The sequence below is a fragment of the Sebastes umbrosus genome, chromosome 7, assembly GCF_015220745.1.
Source record: "Sebastes umbrosus isolate fSebUmb1 chromosome 7, fSebUmb1.pri, whole genome shotgun sequence".
Classification (NCBI taxonomy): Eukaryota; Metazoa; Chordata; class Actinopteri; order Perciformes; family Sebastidae; genus Sebastes; species Sebastes umbrosus.
Genome location: NC_051275.1, coordinates 27,254,868 through 27,276,817, shown reverse-complemented (window position 1 = coordinate 27,276,817; position 21,950 = coordinate 27,254,868). Strand labels below are relative to the sequence as shown.

The 21,950-nt window shown below is 43.6% G+C and overlaps 1 protein-coding gene across 1 annotated transcript; it reads left to right on the top strand.

The window, feature by feature from the left end:
• Positions 1-13,760: 13,760 nt before the first annotated feature.
• LOC119491642 (sodium- and chloride-dependent GABA transporter 2-like) lies at positions 13,761-20,921 on the top strand. The gene is made up of 14 exons (XM_037775797.1): positions 13,761-13,921; positions 13,999-14,133; positions 14,507-14,647; positions 15,405-15,492; positions 15,574-15,706; positions 15,790-15,924; positions 16,000-16,103; positions 16,605-16,729; positions 17,694-17,806; positions 17,890-18,027; positions 18,305-18,407; positions 19,454-19,554; positions 19,709-19,879; positions 20,354-20,921. The coding sequence occupies exons 3-14, from the start codon at positions 14,548-14,550 to the stop codon at positions 20,462-20,464; spliced, it is 1,422 nt and encodes a 473-aa protein (XP_037631725.1). The 5' UTR covers positions 13,761-13,921; positions 13,999-14,133; positions 14,507-14,547; the 3' UTR covers positions 20,465-20,921.
• The last annotated feature ends 1,029 nt before the right edge of the window (positions 20,922-21,950 follow it).

Here is a 21,950-nt window from a genome sequence, read left to right as displayed (position 1 = left end):
CTTTGCATCAAAATAAGACTTAAAAAAAGGCTCTTCACCTGGATTCAGTGCATTTACAGCCACAACATTCAGGAACGTTTTTCACAGGCTGCCACTGTAGGGTGCGCATGTAGCGACATGACAGCCCATCAAAAGTGAAGCCAAAACATCTCGATCGCAAGGTGTTCCTGAGATACAGTATTGTGTTCACGAGAATGGGACAGATATCACGGTGACCTTTGACCACCAAAATCTAATCACTTCATCCTTGATTCCAAGTGTATGAGAGGTGGAGGTAACAAAAATGAATTGATAAAAATCGGTGTTTTGTTTACAGCACGCAATTTTTGTTTCCTCCACCCCTCATAAAAGTGGACGTTTGTGCTGAAATTGGAATATATTCACCAAGGTGTTCTTGAGATATCACGTTCATAAGAATTGGATGATGTGAGGTCACAGTGACCTTGACCTTCGACCACCAAAATCTAATCAGTTCATCCTTGAGTCCAAGAGGATATCGCGTTCACAAGAATGGGCCAGACGGCCGTACGGATGGACGTCCTGAAAACGTAATGCCTCTGGCCACAGCAGTCGCAGACGCGGACGCATAAAAACATGTTAGACACATTTGTTATTATTTAACTGCACTTAAACTGAGGAAAGAAACAAATATTTGTCTTTGATCTGCACCCCCAGGTGACAGCAGTGTAGATTTCCTGTATTATTTTGCCACGGTAACCAACGAGACACACCCAGGTCTGGCCAGAGTGGAGGGTAGTCCAGTAGCAGGTAAGAGATTGTGATTTTTCTCTAGTATAATTAGTGATGTATCAGTGACAGTAAGTCTCACAGACAGGAGTGTGCCTACCATTTAGCTGCCTTGTTCCTTATTTGGTTTCCCAGGTGTTCCTGCCTATTGAAGGGAAATCCCCTCAGGGATGTCTCACCTTCTGCGTGTTGGTTTGTCTTCTAAGCAGCTACAAGCTCAAAGATAAATCATACACAAGATATTATGTTAGTTAAAGTCAAACAATTTATTCCGAAGATATACTCATCAATAGTTGCACAGAGTTATTACAACAGATCTGGATTCATCAATGTGTCTCTGACGTCACGCAGCACGGAGGTCAGTTCGCAGAGAATGAATGAATAGTCGTTCTTTACACTTGATATTTATGCACCTTTAGGGTCTGAAGGAGGGACAGGGCGTTCTTAATGGGCAAGACCCAGTACTTTTCCATAGCTTTGTTATGTTACTTTTCTTGTGACCTAGATGACCTCTCACTTCTGCTACTTCTGACTCCATTCTACGTTATCCATTCTGCAAGAACACCCTGTTCCCTACCCCCTTCCTCCCTCTGTCCCAGGCTCGATAAGATATAAAGATGACACTTGTACACACATACCATACATGCTATTACCCAGTCCTACAATTGAATTACTATTACATATAAAACAGATATTCTACATACATTATCCCTTTATTAGTATGATCAATTATAATTCTATGTTCTTACACCCTTATGTTATTTACCTCTACTTCTACTTGATTGTATTAGTGTATAGACTCAAACAAAGAGAAAGATAGACTATCTTTGTTTCATAAATACATACATTCCTTGCAAGTCATTATCCAATTTCAACCGGTTTTCTGATAGCTAGGCGTCTACCAGTCTGCTAGTGAGATTAGACCCAGTTACTTCATACGTAACACTAGATTTTCTACTTACGCAGAGACATATCTTAAAATACATCCTGAGATATTTCCAACATTTCCTCTTTTGAACTTATTAAAGTTCACCCTTGGCACACTGAAATATCAAAGAACGGTACAATCCTTGTATTATCTGTTCCTGTAACATAATTAAAATGAAATCACACCATCCCTTCTGCGGAACCCTCGGTTTCTTGATACAGAAACTCCATGTTGAGGAACCCTGGCCCTCCCCACGTTCCCTGTTCAATGCTGGTGCTACACATGCTCATTTGATACGGAGGGGGATTGTTGGGACGTTGTTTTTCTATTGCAGTAACGATTAGTCTTTCCGTCAGGCTGCGAAAACATGGAATGCAACAACAGCCACATAGGACCAAGCATGCAATTACCACCAAAATGGATGAAAACAGAGACACAATCATGGACTTCCATTTACCAAATGTTCTGTCTAACCAATCATTAAGCGGGTTGTTTATACCAGAATCTGCATGCATTTTGTCTGAGAGAGTCCTAAGTCCTTCTAAGGCTTTAGTCACTGTCCCATCTGGCGCAGTATTATTGGGAATAAAAATACAACATGCATCCTGAAACATGGTACAAACCCCTCCCTTCTCAGCTAATAGCATGTCCAGAGCCATTCGGTTCTGGATCACCATAAGGGATGTAGGAGCTAGTTGTTCAGCTAAACCAGCTATGGCATCCCGAGTGAGATTAGTGAGGCGGAGAACATTATAGTGGATGTAATTAATACGATCGACGTTTTTGCTGGGGGTGATGGGAAACACGGCAGAGACAAGTGGCAGGTTCTCGAACCCAGCCGCTATTTGATCAGCTAATTTGTACTCATTGGGCACCCCCCGAGGTACTCCAATAGCATCGATATACGTAGGATTATTTAAAGAGACGTCGAAGCTTCGTTTCATTCTTCCCGCTTGTTTTGTGCCAACCCCAATGATGGACATCGGAACTGCCAACCGCACAAGAGAACACACACCTGACCAATTGGCTGGCAGAGTCACCCGTAAAGTCTGATCCCCACAGTACCAAAACAAGTCACCTCGCCCTTGGGTCCATTTGCCTGAAGTAGTATTATGCGTCACGTCATATGAGGTGTTACACCACGTGACTGCTCCCCTGGTCACCTGTATTTGCCCAGTTCGTTTAAAACACAAATAATCCCCTCTGCGTATGGTAAATGTTGGTGGCTGTATTTCTTTTTTCAGTATAGGATAAAATGAATCGAGATGGGTACAATTCTGTGTGATTCTCTCTCCTGCAGTAATAAGTTGTAACATACAACTAAGCCCTTCTGGATCGTCCATGTGTACAGGACCTGGTACCATCATTAATTGCGGTCTGGCAGTGGAACAGGCAAAACAATTATCAGCATCATATTGTTTAGTTGTAAAGGTCATCCAATCTAACCACATATTTCTATCTCCATACCTCGTTGCTATGCGTATGATATCATTAGTGGATAAGTCAGTGAAATCTAAGGACCGTACTTTGTCGTCAAGGAGTCGTGGAGCGGGGGTGGGTTTCTTAGTGATTGTTTGTTTCTGAAATAAGATCTTTATAGTACCATATTGGTCTAATCCAGGCATGTCGACTCCTAATGTGACATATCCTCTCTCTGGTTTCTCTCCCTGTCCCCATTGAAACGGATTATACCGTAGCCCGTTTAATGTTACCAACAGTGGATTATACCGCAGAAGGGTTTGTTTCCCATGTGTATAGGAGTTTGATACTGATCCCTGAACAACACTCATTTTTTCTGCCTCTGAGTCATAATATCCTGATACACTAGTTCTTACCCATGACCCAGAGTATGAAAATACATCCTCCCAACTTCTACATCCGCTAGCGTGACCACACAGGTACAAATTATATGTATGCTGCCAACTTGGTTCGGGTCGGGGGCACTTTATGACATCACATAGATCAAATTGAAACGTTGTTTTGGCGTTTAACGTATAGTTTAGTACAATGTTGATTGTTTCGTCCACGTCAGGCCCTTGGCCGTTGGCGTACCCTGTGTCACATTCGTCATCAGTGCATCTTTTACTTCGGTGTGATATTAGAGTGGAACGTGTCAAAGTCGGAGTTGTATGATTAGTTGTCTGGGTACTACGCAACTGTGGTAAGCCCTCGAAAACGAAGAACAATCCCCCCACAATCAGCAGAGATAACACCACTACCAGGGCCTTACATACGGTCCCCATACTCACCTTGTTATTCTTCTCGAGCTTTTGTTGATTAATTAAAGTTAAGTAACGCACACATACGTTTACCAAAATATATGAGAGTATGAATTAATATTATAAGAATCATTCCCTCCCCATTGGTCCCCTAAACTATAGTTGTTATATGACGGAGAACAAGGAGCACGAAAAGTACTACAACCTTTATATTGTAAAGCAGTAAAAAAATAAAAAATAATGGAATATATGTCCACCTGAAGAGTTACCTATTCATTCTTGTAAGCCGTATTTTAACTGTAAAATCAGCAAGACCTTGAAACCTTCTTACCCTGTTGTATCTCTTTCAACTCATTTACATGCAATTTTATTTTACTGGAAATGCAAAAAGTCAACCAGTTACTCAATGTTTTTGACCGTGATGTTGTTATCTCACGTGTCTGTCAGTTGGTCTTCTCTGGTGTCCCTGCAGAGAAGCTTGCATCTACCCCAGGTGCTGTTCCGATGACTGGTGTCCCTGCAGTGAAGCTTGCATCTACCCCAGGTGCTGTTCCGATGACTGGTGTCCCTGCAGTGACGCTTGCATCTACCCCAGGTGCTGTTCCGATGACTGGTGTCCCTGCAGAGCGATTTCCGGCGGTGTTGGCTCCCCTGTATCGATGCCGCCGGAGATGAGATCGCCTCCTGGTGGTGGACCGTTGGTGGAACAGCACTGTGTCAAGTGCCACCAGACGCAGCCTTTCCCTTTCAGTTGAACCGCTGTGGAGGTCCTTGCTGTCACCTGATGTGGTCCCGTCCAACGTGGTTCCGACCACTTCCTCTTTAACACCTTCAACCAGAGGTGTTCAGGGGGACCCGCCTTGAGTTCTGACCTCTGAGGTGGAGCAGGATAAGGAGCACCTGGACAGGAGAAAGCTGAAACAATAGCATTAACCGACTGATAATAGGGGCGGTACCCAACAGCGGGAAGCACACAGAAAGGATGCAAAGGACCGGGAAAGGGTCTGCCACAGGTAAGCTCAAACGGAGTCAGCCCTGTTGACGAGTTAACAGAAGAGCGAATGGATAATAGAACAACAGGGAGTGCATCAGGCCAGGACATTCCTGTGGTCTTACAGACTTTTAACAACTTCCCTTTAATGGTTCTATTAGCCCTCTCGACCTTTCCCTGCGATTCCGGGTGGTACACCGAGCCATATTTGTGTTCCAGACCCAAAACAGTCTCTACTTCTCCCAAATGTTTGTTTTTAAAATGAGAGCCATTATCAGTCCGAATGAGTTTTGGGAAACCGTGTTTAGGAATGTAGTCATTCACCAGACATTTTATGACCGCTTTTGCATCCTCTTTTCCAGTCGGATAGGCTTCTATCCACCTGGAGAAGGCATCCACTATGACTAACAAAAATCGTTTCCCTCCCACCCGGACACCCATATCCGTGAAATCCATGACCACCTGTTCCCCAGGTCCCTGGGGTTTAGGGTATTTGCCCACCGGTGGTTTGTCTGTAGGTCTGATGTTACACGCTTGACATATTTCACACCTTTGGACATAGTCCACAACAGTCTTCCTTTTCTGCGGGAACCACCACGCATCAAGGGCAAACATCATAATGGCCACACCAGCATGGCATAGCCCATGGGTTTGTTTCAACATAGTTGGAATCCAACTGTTTGGCATAACTGTTTTACCATCCTTTGTCCAAAGTTCTGACACACAGTTAGTGGCACCTGCATCTTCCCAGGCTTTTCTTTCATGCCCAGGAGCGTCCTCCTGAGCCTTTTTCACATCATCTAAAAAGGTACCCAGTTCATCAAACGAATTTAAACTGTAACATCATCATACTATTAACAACATAGCCTGCAGCTCCCTTAGCTGCTTCATCGGCGGCATTATTCCCAATGCTTTCCGGGTCACTCCCTTCTGAGTGCCCTTTAACCTTAATCACAGCCACCTTCTCCGGAAGGTGGACGGCAGCCAATAAATCCCTCATGAGGCCTTCATGAGCCATGGATTTATTCCCACTCGTTTTGAACCCTGCCTGAACCCAGCCAGACATGTCCCTGTGTATAGCATTACAAACATAGGCAGAATCAGTAAAGATATTCACAGTTTTACCCTCGGCAATACGAAGCGCACATACCACAGCAGTTAGCTCAGCCGCCTGTGCAGATTGTTTACCCTCCAATGGGGACGCACATAGAGTAACTGGTTGATTACCGGGATTGACAAGTGAGACAACAGCATATCCTGCTTTTAGTCCCTCAGTAGGATGCCTAAAGCAACAACCGTCTGTGTAAAGATTGAGCTGTGGTTCTGGCAGTGGGAGGGCTTCCAGCCCTGGTCTTAGTTTTACAAATGGTTCTGATTTCTCCATACAGGAATGCTTCTCCGCTATTGCTTCTCCCATACCATCTGCCATATTGCAACCTTCATGTACGAATGACACGTTCGGTTTGGAAAGGATCTGTAAGATCTTGGTTTGTCTTAGTGGTGTGAGAGTAAAACACGAAGAGGTGACGTAAGCCACAGTACTATGTGACGTGAGAATGTGCAATGGATGATGCATGACAATGTGTCCGACTTTCTCTACTATTTTAGCTAGGGCTGCTGCATATCTGACACAGGGACTTACTCTTTGTTCTGGAGTATCCAAAAGGATACTACAATAGTATAGCACCTTTCTTTCTCCTCTTTGTTTCTGATATAGTACACCGTGAGCAGTTGACAGTTGCTCGGATACGTCTAAATGGAAAGGCTGCGTATAATCCGGAAGAGCCAAAGCTGCTGCCGCCGCCATTTCCTGTTTAAGCCGTATGAACCCCTCCTCCCCTTCTTGAGACCATTCTAACTCAGCAGTAAGGTTTCTCATTCCCGCCATAGTGACCATTTGTCGCAACAACTGTGTGTCCCCCGCGTAATTAGGAATATATTGTCTGGAATAGCCAGTTAGTCCTAAAAATGACAACATTTCCTTCACTGTTTGTGGTTTCGGGTGATGCAAAATCGACTCTCTGTGTGCAGGTGACATAGCAGTGCCTTTGGCTGTAATCACTCTTCCCAGGAATGATACCTGCGCTCTGCAACACTGGAGTTTTTCTTTAGAGACCTTATAGCCACAACTATGTAGTCTTAACAATAACGCATGCGTCAAGGACAGACATACCTCGGCCGAGGGTGCTGCCACCAACAAGTCATCAACATACTGTACAATAAAACATCCTTCCGGGAGTTCCAACCCTTTTAGGTGTTGTCTCAATGTTTCATTAAAAATAGAGGGTGAGAGGATAAAACCTTGTGGTAAGACATTATAGGTCAATCTTTGTCCCTCATAGGTAAAAGAAAAAATATCCTGTAAGTGTTCCGCTAGAGGGAGGCAAAAAAAAGCATTAGCCAAATCTATGCACGTGAAAAAAGTGTGAGCCGGAGTCAACATGGAGAGAGCAGAGTGGGGGTTGGGTACTGGTGTAACTGGTGTGGATACCACTTCATTAATGGCTCTTAGATCATGAGCCATTCGGTAAGAACCACTAGGCTTCTTCACCGGGAGTATGGGTGTGTTCCATTGAGAGTAAGATTTTCTTAACACCCCTGCCTGACACAGTCCCTGTATTGTAGGAGAAATACCTTGGGCAGCTTCTATTTTATGTTTGTACTGTGGACGCCAGATAGGACAGTAGGTATGTAATTCAAAGGTTACTGGTTCCATGGAGCATCTTCCCACATCAAACGGTCCTTTTGACCACAAGGAGGAAGGGAGAGTAGACAACATGGAAGCAGCACCCTCTCCGTCAGTCAATTCACAGCCGTGATGACGCTGCAGGGAGACGTTTTGACATGTGCCCTGTACTGAACTGAAATGTGATATTTTATAGCATTTCCCTTTTTCTGCCACCCAAACCCCTGGTAGTGATGTTTCCACCCATTCAGTGTAGCCCACAGCGTCTTTACACATATTTCCCAAATCCTTAGCCTGATGTTTTGGTGCTAAAGCTAATGAAATATGAGGAACCGCATAAGACGATAGGCGATACCATTCCTGTTGTTCTGGTGTTAACGTGACGACAGCAGCCACCCCCTGAGGACCTATGATAATATCTGTTACCTGTATTTGCCATTGCTTATCTACCAGTTGTTGTTGGAACTCATCTTGGTACTGTAAGTCACTATCCCTGTCATAGTTAAGAGTGCAGTGGGGAGGATCAGGTACTGGGAGGTAAGGGTGTAGTGCTCGAATCCATGGTTGCCACTGTTGATAGAACTGGAGGAGGGGGTTGGGGTCATCCAAAAAGAACCCAATATATTTCAGCCATTGGGTCTGTGTGTTGTGGGTCTGATAGTTCTTTTAACATCATTTGATGTGTTTTTCCTGCTGACCCGGAACAATGCACTATCTGTCCATTAGGAAATTCCACTGAAATCCCTTCTTTAGAGCAATGTACAGATGCTCCTAATGCTGTCAACACATCTCTTCCCAGGAGATCTCGGGGGCATTCAGGAGCAAATAGGAAAGAATGGCACAATGTCTGATTCGCATGATTTACAGTAAGTGGTACCGTAAAGGGTAACTGTTGTTCTTGACCGGAAAAACCTAAAACAGATACATATTGTGACGACAGTTGGCATTTTGGTTCTGCCATAGTTGAATACCGTGCCCCAGTATCCACCATGAACCACCTTCGTTTTCCATTCACTGTCAGTTGTAAGCATGGTTCGGCCAAACCCTGCTCTTCTCTGCTTTTTAGGCTTCCCTATAGATTCCATGTGCCGGGTGGGGGTTGTTGCTGATACACAGCTGCTTGTAGTGGAGCATACTGTGGATTGGGAGCTGGGGGTGGTATTGGTGCACCGCCCTGTGGTTGTGTCTGGTTGTGTGGACACTCCCGTACCCAGTGATCCATGCTGCCACAGATGAAACATCCTCTTCCTGGGGGACCTCCTCCTCCTCTCCCCCTCCCTCTTCCTCTCCCTCTGCTCTGTCCCTGCCTGTTCTGATATGGAGTATACTGATAAGGAGCATGCACTGGAGTCGTCGGGGGTGGGGGCATAAACGGTGGGGGTACATGTGGACTATACTGTGGGGGGTAGTAGGGAATAACGGGTGCTGGTAAAGGGGTGGGTGCCGGTGCTTGGGTGGGGGTTTGTACCATCTGTTTTTGTTGTTTTCTATTTCTTTTTTCTTCCGTGGCGCTATCCCTAGCCTGTGCTAACTGTAACTTGGCCAGCTGAGCCACTATTTCTCTCATTTCCTCTGCAGCTGTGTCGGTTTTTTGTTCATGTCTGCTCCAGTGATGCAAGAAATGGGTCTCCCATTTCCCTACGTCAGCACTAGGCATATCGGGATTATTATCCATTGCTTCCTTTACGCCTGGTGGAGCGAACTTTAAGACTGCTGCTCTAAACGGGTGTAAGTGAGTCTGTTTGTCAGGGTTATGTCCGGAAGCATCCGCCCATTCTTTTCTGCATCTATTTAGATACTGTCGTCCTGTTTCGTCTGATTTAGTTTTAAATTCTAAACTCTGAAGTTTACCGGCGGGGATGGGGAACTTCGCTCGAATGGCGTCACCTAGGACGGACGCACACCTCCCCCAGGGTTTTTCATCTGCCACTATGTGTGTGTGTACTCCTTCCTCCAACTCCCGCTGCAGCCACACCGAGACTCCCGCCCCGCCCATTAATGCTCTCACATCCCCCATCGATAACTCCATTCCCCGAGTCTGCTCATCCAGCGCTCTTAACCATGCTCCACCCCCCTCTGTCAATTCGGGCATAAGGGCCAATATAGCACCTTTATCCCCTGCACCAAAAGGCTGATACTTCTTTCCTCCTGCTCCCGCACTGACTAGGGGCATTTGTATTTCTGGTGTTGATTTTACTACTTTCTGATTTACTCTTTGTCTAAGAGTCATGCCATGTCCTTCTTCAGAGACCCCTCCTGCCGCCCCCCCTTCCATCCTGGTGTCAGGGTCAATCCGTGCAGTAAATTCCCCCGTAAAGAATGTTGCAGCCTCTCTTTCTTCTAGCTGACTGTCACTGTCACTGTCTTCCACCTCTCTATCCCAGTGGTGTGGTGTTGTCTTTGTTTTTGTCTTTTCTCCCCCCAATTTACGTGTGCTTCTTTTGTTTGGGCGAAACAGATATTGTGACCCCCCCTCGGTACTGGTAGACCCAGTCGAACGGTTACCTTGCCGGAAGGAAGTTAAAGTTTTATCGAACTCCCCTCGGGTTGCTGCCAACTCTGCCTCTACCCTCTGTATTTGGTGTTCCCACTCTGTTCGTCTGTCTAGTTCATCTAGTAATTCTTTCGATACTGGTCTACCCATAGGGCCAAGACGTAGCCCCCCTGTGGAGGTCGCTTTACTGCTAACCCCCCCAGCCCATTGTGCAACAGCTGCCCTTTTTTGTTTCTCCCCCTCCTCCTCCAATGCCTGTGCTTCCCTTCTCTCCTGTTCCATTTTTTCCCTGTCCTTAGGTGCCCTAGTATTACCAGTCGTTAACTTTCCTAGTTGCTGCTCTAATGCCTGGAGGCGTTGATCATTGGTCTCCCTGTCTCTTTTATCTGCTGGAGATTCTTCATAAAACACTTTCCCCCCCACTAGCGTTACTACAGGCATTTGTATCGGGATAGGTTGTGGAGGGTCGGGTTCATTCGGCGTTCGTGTGGGTTCCTCATATGAAGGAGGGGCTGTAGGTTTTTCTCTTACCACCATCTGGTGTTGAGAAGTGGGGGGAGGATCGGGAAACGGTCCGGGATAACCACCTAAGGAAGGGTAGAGCGGGGCCTCGCTCTTCTCCTTTTTTTTAGTCTGTTGTCCCAATTCAGCTACTGCGGCGAGGTAAACGCAATTGGCCTGAGCCAGTAAACTGGCCTGCTGTTCAACATGTTTTTTTGCTTTTGCTCGTGTAAATATGTTACTATTTTGGACTCTCTTTAGTCCATCAGCCAACTGAGTCTGCTGTTTTAATACGCACTTCTTTATTGCCGGGGTAACAGCTGCGGTGGAATCCTCGGATGGAAACACTTTAGTTTTAACCATTTCATTATACCAGTCATCTAAATCCTTGGCCTTCTCATCTACCTTCCTCGGACTGAAAGTACAGATGACATTTGTCCGCACCTTGGCCCACTGTTGGCCAAAGGTCAGACCTGTTTTATTACAACCACCGAGTTCCTCACATTCTCTATCAAATTCCCCATCCATTTTATCCAGTACTATTTCACACAGGTTTATTCAGTTTATGACAGTAACTAGATTCAGAGTAAATGGGTCGTTATGCCCCCACCACAGATCCCACCAACACAAGCTTCTACTAACGGTCTCCCGTCAGCGGTGCTGGCCCGGTATCTGAGGCAGTTTTAATTTTCCTCTGAATACTAGTTATTAATGTACACTCATACAGGCGCTCCAAGCGCTATTTTTACTAAACTCTAACGTCCCAGACGTTACTAAACTAGCGCTCCAAGCGCACTACTCTAGCGCTCCAAGCGCAGCGTTCCAAACGCTTTTCTAACGTCCCAGACGTTACTAAAAGGGCAACAAACAGTAGTGATATCAGAGTAATTGGGTCGTCATGCCCCCACAACAGATCCCACCTTCACAAGCTTCTACTAACGATTTCTCGTCAGCGGTGTAGGCACGGTATCTGAGGCAGTTTTAAATTTCCTCTGATGACACTATTAATACAAGTTCAGTATATCAGTTAGTACAATTCAGAACATTAATTCATAAGGACTTTAACCTTTTGTGGGCTCCCAGCCCCAGGATCCCAAATCCTCTTACTGTGAATTCATAAGGACTTTAACCTTTTGTGGGCTCCCAGCCCCAGGATACCAAATCCTAATTCATAAGGACTTTAACCTTTTGTGGGCTCCCAGCCCCAGGATCCCAAATCCTCTTATTGTGCGACTAGGATGTAACTAATAAAACATAAGGACTTTAACCTTTTGTGGGCTCCCAGCCCCAGGATCCCAAATCCTCTTACTGTGCGACTATGATGTAACTAATAAAACAGAGAGGAGTACTCCTCAGCAAGAGAGATTAAATTTAGTAATATGCCAATTAGCAGATTTGATTTAACAGGTTCTGCTTACCTTTTGATGTTGTCAGGCCTGTTTTTCTCTCTCACCGAGTCGTCCAGTCTCTGGTCGCTTGCTTCACTCTTTTTGGAAGATCACGTCGGGGTCACCAATTGAAGGGAAATCCCCTCAGGGATGTCTCACCTTCTGCGTGTTGGTTTGTCTTCTAAGCAGCTACAAGCTCAAAGATAAATCATACACAAGATATTATGTTAGTTAAAGTCAAACAATTTATTCCGAAGATATACTCATCAATAGTTGCACAGAGTTATTACAACAGATCTGGATTCATCAATGTGTCTCTGACGTCACGCAGCACGGAGGTCAGTTCGCAGAGAATGAATGAATAGTCGTTCTTTACACTTGATATTTATGCACCTTTAGGGTCTGAAGGAGGGACAGGGCGTTCTTAATGGGCAAGACCCAGTACTTTTCAATAGCTTTGTTATGTTACTTTTCTTGTGACCTAGATGACCTCTCACTTCTGCTACTTCTGACTCCATTCTACGTTATCCATTCTGCAAGAACACCCTGTTCCCTACCCCCTTCCTCCCTCTGTCCCAGGCTCGATAAGATATAAAGATGACACTTGTACACACATACCATACATGCTATTACCCAGTCCTACAATTGAATTACTATTACATATAAAACAGATATTCTACATACATTATCCCTTTATTAGTATGATCAATTATAATTCTATGTTCTTACACCCTTATGTTATTTACCTCTACTTCTACTTGATTGTATTAGTGTATAGACTCAAACAAAGAGAAAGATAGACTATCTTTGTTTCATAAATACATACATTCCTTGCAAGTCATTATCCAATTTCAACCGGTTTTCTGATAGCTAGGCGTCTACCAGTCTGCTAGTGAGATTAGACCCAGTTACTTCATACGTAACACTAGATTTTCTACTTACGCAGAGACATATCTTAAAATACATCCTGAGATATTTCCAACACTATCTGGTGCTGGCTGTGACGGGCCTGGCTCCAAATGAGGAGTCGTCTTTCAGTCATGTAACGCTGCTCGGAGCCGACTAGGAGAGCCTCCAGCAGGTGAAGCTGAACTCCTCCTCCTCTTCATCATCATCATCCTACTCTGTGGAGGAGCTGGTGGGGCGGTTGGACTCTGTTCTCAGAGTCCCCTTCTGTGTTCGACTAACAGGCCGAGACAGCAGAGGAAACAAGCTGGAGAGGGTTTCCGCAGAGATGGTTCAGCCAGCTCACGTTCAGATACAGGTAACGCTAGAGAGAGATGAGAGACTTTATTGTAAACCATCTATATGTAATGCAGTGTTTCCCTATATAAAACATAAAAACATATAAATACAAGTAGTGTAAATAAATGTAAAGTAGTGCAATTAACAACTATAACAGCAGTTTTTGGGTCCCTGAGAATATTTAAAGGAACAGTGTGCAGAATTTCAGAGGATCTTTTAGCAGAAATGTAATATAAAATTTATAACTATGTTTTCATTAGTGTATAATCACCTGAAACTAACAATTGTTGTGTTTTCGTTAGCTTAGAATGAGCCCTTCATATCTACATAGGGAGTGGGTCCTCTTCAGGGAGTCTGCCATGTTTCTACAGTAGCCCAGAACAGACAAACCAAACACTTTCGCATTTTTACGTTACCTGAAGGCCACCGTAGTTCAGCCGTGACAAAGCCTCGGTATTTGACGCACTGGGAACGAGAACGGGCTGAACATGGCCTACTGCAATTTTCAAATCGCAGGAGCTGCAAAATGTGTGTCAAAAAAATGTTTAATTTTAAATTAAATATTGTGCTGCAAACATGTCCAACAAAACACAAGCCAGCGGAGGTGGAGGAGAGAGGACACTGGGGCAGTAAGGTGGAGTTTCTCCTGGCTGTGGCGGGAAATATTGTCGGCCTGGGCAACGTGTGGAGGTTTCCTTACCTCTGCTACAAAAATGGAGGGGGTAAGCAAATATGCTCACTACTTGTTACCCCAAATCTGTAGCACAGATGTGCATTGTTGTATACTTTGTAAATTCAGGTGCATTCCTGGTGCCATATCTGGTATTTGTGGTGACCTGTGGCGTACCCCTGTTCCTGTTGGAGACGACTGTAGGCCAGTACACCCAGGAGGGCGGCATCACCTGCTGGAGGAAGCTATGCCCACTGGCCGAAGGTATGCTCCATCTCTAAATGACTGATTAACTCCAGGAGTAGCTGGTAGCTTCATTATTGGCTCCTTTACCGTTGTGGGAAAGTTTCTTTCTCCATTTAAAGTAGTTCAATGTTCATTGTGGTAGTCACACAAAGGGTGAATGTGTGAGGCAGTAACACATTACCCACTCAGAAACTGAATGGAGCAAACACCAACTTAAACACAACGTATTAAAGACACATTCTCACCACAGGGCAAACATTGACAAACTGCATTGCCTCAGTGACCCTTATTCCAATGAATCTTTTAAATATTTAAACAAGGGCAGTAGGCTCAGAGGTCAAGTTTTCATAATGTTTGTCTATAACAGAAAGTACCAAATGTGGCCCTGCAGGTATTGGCTATGGTGGGCAGCTGATCGTCTTCTACACCTGTATGACCTACATCATTATTCTGTCCTGGGCTCTGTTCTACCTGGTGTTCTCCTTCAGCTCACAGCTCCCCTGGGCCAGCTGCAACAACTACTGGAACACAGGTAATACTGATACTCTCACATGCATTAAAGTTGACTTGTAACAGACTACTAACATTTATGATGAAGGCCTGATGATGTGATAGTAGATATCAACACTTCAGTGACTTTTACATCAATTAAAAGACCCTTCCAGTGATTTAGTTTTGCTCTTCCATAACGTTGGGGGACTTGTGAGAGACAGATTTAAAGAAGAATGGTCAAAATGGCAGCAACAAAAGATGAGATATCCTGACTTTTACCCCTTAAAGGTAGAGTTGGTTATGTTGAGAAACTAGCAAGAGTACGCTAGATTTAAAAAATTATCCAACCAAAAAACCAAGCCCAGCGTTTCCGACTCTTTTCCAATGAAAGTAGCTGGCAGCATAAACTGCTAACTAGCTTCAAAGTCTCTAAATCTAGAGAGGAAGTCACTGACAGTCCGTCCCTTCAGGCAGGTCTCCCTCCAAAGTCACTCCCCCAAAATTATCATTATGAACGTAAACATATCATAATGAACGTAAACAAAGAACATGGGCATTGTTAGTACTCACAGCTGTCAAGCTTGTGGAACATTCTGGGGACGCGCAATGATGCTCATTTCATGCGGTCCGAATTAAGGAAAAAAATCTTTTCAACTCCACACCAATAGCTTGTAATGCAGGCTGTTTGTTAAAAATATTAAGTCTCAAAGCGAGATAACCCTGAAGATAACCACAGAAGACATTATACATCTGCTTTGTGATTGTTAGTATCATTTACTTTCTCACTATCGTTTCAGATGACTGCGTGGACTTTTCAACGCGAAATAAAACCTCTGAATGGACCAACCAGACGAACACAACCTCTGCTGCCACAGAGTTCTGGGAGTAAGTCTGCATATAGATGAACAAACTAAGCCTCTATGGGTCTTTTAAATGTGCCAAAATGAGTCCTATTATTCCTTCTAGACGACGAGTGCTGGCTATCTCAGGGGGGATTGAGGAGATAGGCAGCATCAGGTGGGAGTTGCTGTTGTGCCTAATTACAGTGTGGATCATCTGCTACTTTTGCGTCTGGAAAGGGGTCAGGTCTACAGGAAAGGTATGTATATAAGCCCTAAAACGGTGGTAAAAAGTGTATACAGTGTATTTCTAAATGCCTTAAATTGATGTCTTTTTTTCCAGGTGGTGTATTTTACTGCTACCTTTCCATATGCAATGTTGGTAATTCTTTTGATCCGTGGACTCTCACTTCCTGGTGCTCTACAAGGAGTACAGTTTTATCTTCTGCCTGAACCCTCACGACTCAAAGACCCCCAGGTAGGAGCTTGATGATATACTGTAACAGTGTTGAGTTCATGGACACATTTACTCACTGTTGCTTTGTTGGAGCAGGTTTGGTTGGAGGCTGGGACTCAGATCTTCTTCTCATACAGTTTGGGTGCGGGCGCCTTAACTGTGCTCGGCAGCTACAACACCTACAACAACAATTGCTATAAGTAAGTATTAAATCAATGTGTGACTGAGATTGATGCTCTGACATCAACTTTTCTGACAGATATACCAGAGGACAAGGACAACATGTTAAAGAAGTCCCATTATGCTCATATTCAGGTGCATACTTGTATTTTGGTTTTCTACTACAACATGTTTACATGCTTTAATGTTCAAAAAACAAATTATTTTTCTCATACTGGTCCAAACTCGACAAACTCCGTTCCAGCTCCGCTCTAACTAGCTTTGTTTGAGTTGAGGTCGTGCCAAACTAGCTGCTAGGCAGGTATTATGCAAATGTCTTACTTGGTGACATCACCACGTTACAGAAGAAAAGGCAGGACTTCAATCAAGGCGTTTCAGTTAGTTTAGGAGCAGTGTTTCTGTGAGGGAGAGTAACTCTATTTGGCGTGGACTTTGAAAAAAACACAATAGCACAATAGTTCCTCTTTAACAACTACATGCTATGAATTCATAGAGTACGCGCATGTTTTTGTGTTTTGCAGGGACTGTCTGTGGCTGTGTTTGCTAAACAGTGGTACCAGTGTGGTAGCTGGCTTTGCAGTCTTCTCTGTGCTGGGATTCATGGCTCATGAGCAGGGCGTTCCTATTGCAGAAGTGGCCGAGTCAGGTAAAGCAAGCCAGTGGAGGTATTCAGAAAGATGCAACCTCATCTTCCTGTACCCATATGTTACAGAGCATCACATCATTCTGGCACCGTGCTACAGCCTATGATTTTTTTTTGTTAAACTACAATTTCAATAATAAACCCTTAAGCTTAAAATGATGATATTTGACATTTTGTAACCACATGACCGTCATTATACAGCATTCTAGATCAGAAACCGCAGGACTAAACTATCTAACTGTATATAAATTAGTTAAAACTAGAAAGACTACTTCTTCCAGCACTAGTCCACAATGGGTAAATATTTGCTGCCATCTTTAGGACAAGCATAGACATGACAAGCTCACTGACAGTTACTCAGCCAGTGTGTGCATGGGCTCATACAGTAACATTTGGTAAACACATTCATTGTCACTCATGTAGTTATGGTAAGCCCTAACTGTGCTCACATCTCTTCCCTACCCAAATGTTTACAGTACAAACACAATCAGACTGGTTTCATATCAGTACAAACTACATTCCTTCAATCATCAGCAGACACTCAGATTCAAACTGATACATCTCATATAAGGGTACATGTGTACATATCTATCAACAGACATCTATGCTATAACAATATAATAGACATTATTATAAGCAAGCACTTCTAGATATAAAATATTACAATCATGTTCACTCAGTGTTTTTTTCACATATTCACCCTTTTTTGTTCCACATCGGGTAATATTATGAAAGAAATAAGAAAAACTGTACATGATCACGAGAATAAAGCTGCCAATCTGGCCTTTTTGTTTTCAGGGACAAAGATTCTTGCCATTACAATCTGCATCCAGTTCTCTGCAAATGTCTTTTTCTTGAGGCACACGTGAGATTTTCAGTACGGTGTTGTGCTTTGGTGTTTCTCCTCTTCCTCCTTGGTTAAACAAAGGCAGATAGTAGACGGTGACGAGTCATTGTTGTGTTCCAGGTCCAGGTTTGGCGTTCATTGCGTACCCTCAGGCTGTAGCCATGATGCCTCTTCCCCAACTGTGGTCCATCTGTTTCTTTGTCATGCTCATTCTCTTGGGTCTGGACACACAAGTAAGACGAACTCTTGATGAACCCTTTGCGGAAGAACATATTCACATTTGGAAATGTGCTTATTCTGTCTTTTCTCTGTACAGTTTGTTGCCATGGAGGTGATGATGACATCCATCACAGATATGTTTCCCAAAGTAATGCGCAGGGCAGGCCGACGGGAACGTTTCCTCCTCCTCTTCTGCCTCACATGCTTCTTCGCTCAGCTCGTCATGATCACTGAGGTCAGTATTTAGTCTTATACTGTATGTACATTTATTAGTTATTAATCCATTATGGCAATGTCTCGCTGCCAAAATATGACATTTTATAACATGATGTTTGTTTTATCCTTACGCTATAACAAGATGCTTTCAGCTTAAGCCATTTTAATTATTACAACATATAGTAAGTTTATATACAGTATTATGTGACAAAAGTAGCAGGAATAGGCTTCCATGCATCTGAGGTTGATGTATAAAGTAAAATTAATCAAATAAATGTCTTTGCTGTTGCCTCCAGGGAGGAATGTATGTGTTCCAGATGTTTGACTACTACGCTTGTAACGGAAGCTGCATCCTCTTCCTCTGTGTGTTTGAAACTCTGGCACTGGGATGGATATTTGGTAGGTATGCTGTTTTTTAAAGGGGCACTGTCTTCAGCAATTTCATATTGGACCTAAATAAAGGACCGATTTAAAAAGAAAGATCAAAATCAAAGCAGCAGAGGCTGAGATATCTTGACTTTTAGTCCCTTAAGTTCTACAAACGCTGAATGGTACATTTCCCATAATGCATAAAATCCCTGATGACATCATTAGGGTTATATTCTCAGACTTGACAAAGCTCCTCGGGGCTGAGTAATATCCCAACTCATCACATACGGCCGCTTTGTCACGTCCCGTGACGTCACTTTATTTTTGGCATCAAAACCACTATAGTTACCTTTAGTGTCCCGTTAGGATTAGGCAACAAAATCTCTATAGTTAGATTTAGGAGAGAACAAAGTGGTTGGCCTTAAAACTAATATGTTTGTGCAGTGAAAATGAAACTGAATGTTGTGAACTCAGGACACGAACAGCGGCCTCTTGAAAGCCATGTGTTTGTTGGACCCATCCATCGCCTTGCGTTTGTCTTTTTGCTCACCACACTCCCGGCGCACTTTCTCAGAGCATTTACTGTTGCCACAGATGTTGTAGTTAATTGAAAGTCCGCTGTGTTTCATACCATCGCTAAAAGGTGCCCTGTGCGGCGGTAACACACACTGACGGCCGTGACAAAGCCTCGGTATTTGACGACCTGGGAATGAGAACGGGCTGGTCATTCACAAACATTTAGCCGTCTGATTACCAGGGCGTAAAATACCGAGGCTTTGTCACGCCCATTGGTGTGTTATACCAACGCACAAGACACTTTTTATTGCTGTAGGAAACGCACCAGGCTTTCAATTAACTACAATGTAAACCCATCCACGGCAACTAAGTGTTTTTTTTTTTGCCTGAACCTACGCAAGTGTTTTGTTTAATTCACAACATTAAGCACGTGTTTACTGTGACCGAAATGTGACGCCAAGGGGTCTGTACAAGCGTCGGTATGTGATGAGCTGGGATGAGAACGTGTTGTCTGACCTGTTCGTTTTATACTGATCATCCAACCTCATCTCCTATAAAAGGGGCAGATCGGTTGTATGGCATCATTAAGGACATGACAGGTGTGCACGCCAACCCGTTCTTTAAAATCTGCTGGCTTTACCTCACACCGGCGGTCTCACTGGTGAGTCACTTTCAATGTTGCATTTAAGCACAATGAACACAGCTTTGGTCCTCATGTACACCTGAATATGTTTTATGTCCTTTTATGCTAGATTAAATTCTAATACTGAAATGTCCAAACAACTACTGAATCTCTCTCTCTATTGTTTTCTCAGGGCTCTTTTATATGTTCGTTAGTTAAGTACCAACCTCTGACCTTTAATCGCTGGTACGTGTACCCAGCCTGGGCGTACGTGTTGGGCTGGGTAATGGCCCTTTCCTCCATCCTGCTTGTACCGGGATGGGCGCTGTATAAACTGGGAACTGGGACTGGGAACCTCAGTCAGGTGGGACAACTGTGAAATTAATTGTGATAATTAATTCAAGAAATGACATGGTGTTGAATAATGAATACATTGAGTATGTTCCAATAACAAGCAAAAGAGCAATGTATGTCTGTAGTTAAACAGATTTTATCACCACACCCACTCTAAAACGCTTCAAGAAGCTCAAGCTTCCTATAAAATGTCCGAAAAGATTCTACAGATAAATTACATTTGACATCTACGAGTTGTAGTTTTTAGGATTATTATTATGATGAGGATGTTGTAGTGAGGGTCTTTAAAAGTGTGAAATGTTTAGGTTTATTAATCAAAATATCGAGTACATAATGTTGATTTCCAGAGTACAAACTATATTCTGAAGGATCTAACAGCCAGCAGCCAACACATACTATGCAACCACCTCAAAACAACGTGATAGAGTTCTTGTTTTACATATTTGCTTCACGTTATTGGTGATTATTTCTTTCAATTTCTTAGCGTTTCCATCATCTGTGCCGACCCGACCCTGACTGCTCACTGACCCGAAAGAGAGAAACTGAGCTGCAGCACATCGGAGGGGAAGATCTGCAACGGTTCACCACCAGCTGATATGAAATGTCAAATGATCCTGAACTCTTTGTCAACTGCATTATGTGTACAACAACTAAGACTGGGTACTTCTCACATGTGCATCACAACATTGGTGACTCTCTTCAGTTTCCATGGTAGCAGCTCGATTAATTCAAGGTCACGTGAAGTCATTGGAGAAATAAAAGATTCATATGATACACTGACAATTCTTCATATATTGCTTTATTTAAATACCTTAAAATTATGAAAAATACACTGTAAAATCCATTTTCAGAAAAGCGTGCATTGCTGGCGGTGATGTCTGTCATACGCACAAGCACAAAGAAATAGATGACAAATAATGCACAGATCACATGATTATAACCACTTAGGCAACATACTTTTATACTTAAACACTGTCAAACTCGCAATGCAAACTGTGCTCCATCTATGACTAAACAGATGTTCACACAACACCAACAATTAGAGGCTTGATGCAAAAAAGAGAATATCAAAGTGAAAACGGACAACAAAGATGCAGCCTAAGAGGAAACGGTGTCAGTGATTATCTTGGAGATGCTGAATTCATACATGATGGGACGATGATGATGTGCTCTGGTCATGCAAAAAATATCAAGTGAAAAAGAGTTTTTAAGGCTTTGTTGATGAGCATTTGGATAGAAGTCCTTGCAGCAGTCCAGTGTAGTGCAGTCTGTGATGTTATGGAAAGATTTTCTCTGCAGCATTTGAGTGCTCAGCTGGGCCTCAAGTGCAACGAGTTTCCTTAAAGTGACATTTTTCTGGGAGCATTTAGCTTCAGCTGTGTCGTTTTGAAGGCACTAATAATGTTTATCACCTTGTGTGGACTGTTGGCTCTCTCTCAGGTACAGCAGGTTATAAGAAATCCTTTTCACAACATTTATCTACCAGGAGATGGATTTATTCATCGTGACGGCGAAACAACCAACTGAAGTGATGATACTGTATATACTGTATGTACACCTGTGTGTTAGCCAATTTCCTCTGCCTCCCGGGGAAACAGTTTATTTTCCACATAATCCTTTAAGTGGCTCACAAGCAGAGACCCTCCACTCATCTCTGTGGTTCTGTAAAGTCTGCAGTGGTGATATAAGATGGGGCCTCTGGATTGAATTGCACTTGAGTGAATTCATTCAGGATCAGCGTTCAGATGCCAAACACTTAATTCTGTTGTAACACAAACAAAACTTGTACTGCAACATGTACAATAAGTACTAACCTCGAGTCATTCCTGGATTCCCTTTGACCTGCGGAGATATTTTGCGCAATCCTTATAAAACTAGGTTTAAATAACCATTGAAGGTGCAGTGTGTAGGATTTGGCGGCATCTAGCGGTGAAGTTGCAGATTGCAAACAACTGAAACTTCTCCCGTGTGCCAAGTGTGTAGGAGAACTACGGTGGCTGACACGAAAACCTAAAAACGCAAATGGCAACATGGCTACCTTGCATGGCAGCTGGATTCTCACGATGTCACGTGTGAATCGC

Coding starts and splice junctions, on each gene's coding strand:
- LOC119491642 (XM_037775797.1), top strand. CDS start 14,548: ATGACCTACATCATTATTCTGTCCTGGGCTCTGTTCTACCTGGTGTTC. Junction 18,408..19,453: donor GGCACTGGGATGGATATTTG/GTAGGTATGCTG, acceptor CTCCTATAAAAG/GGGCAGATCGGTTGTATGGC. Junction 19,880..20,353: donor GGACTGGGAACCTCAGTCAG/GTGGGACAACTG, acceptor TCAATTTCTTAG/CGTTTCCATCATCTGTGCCG.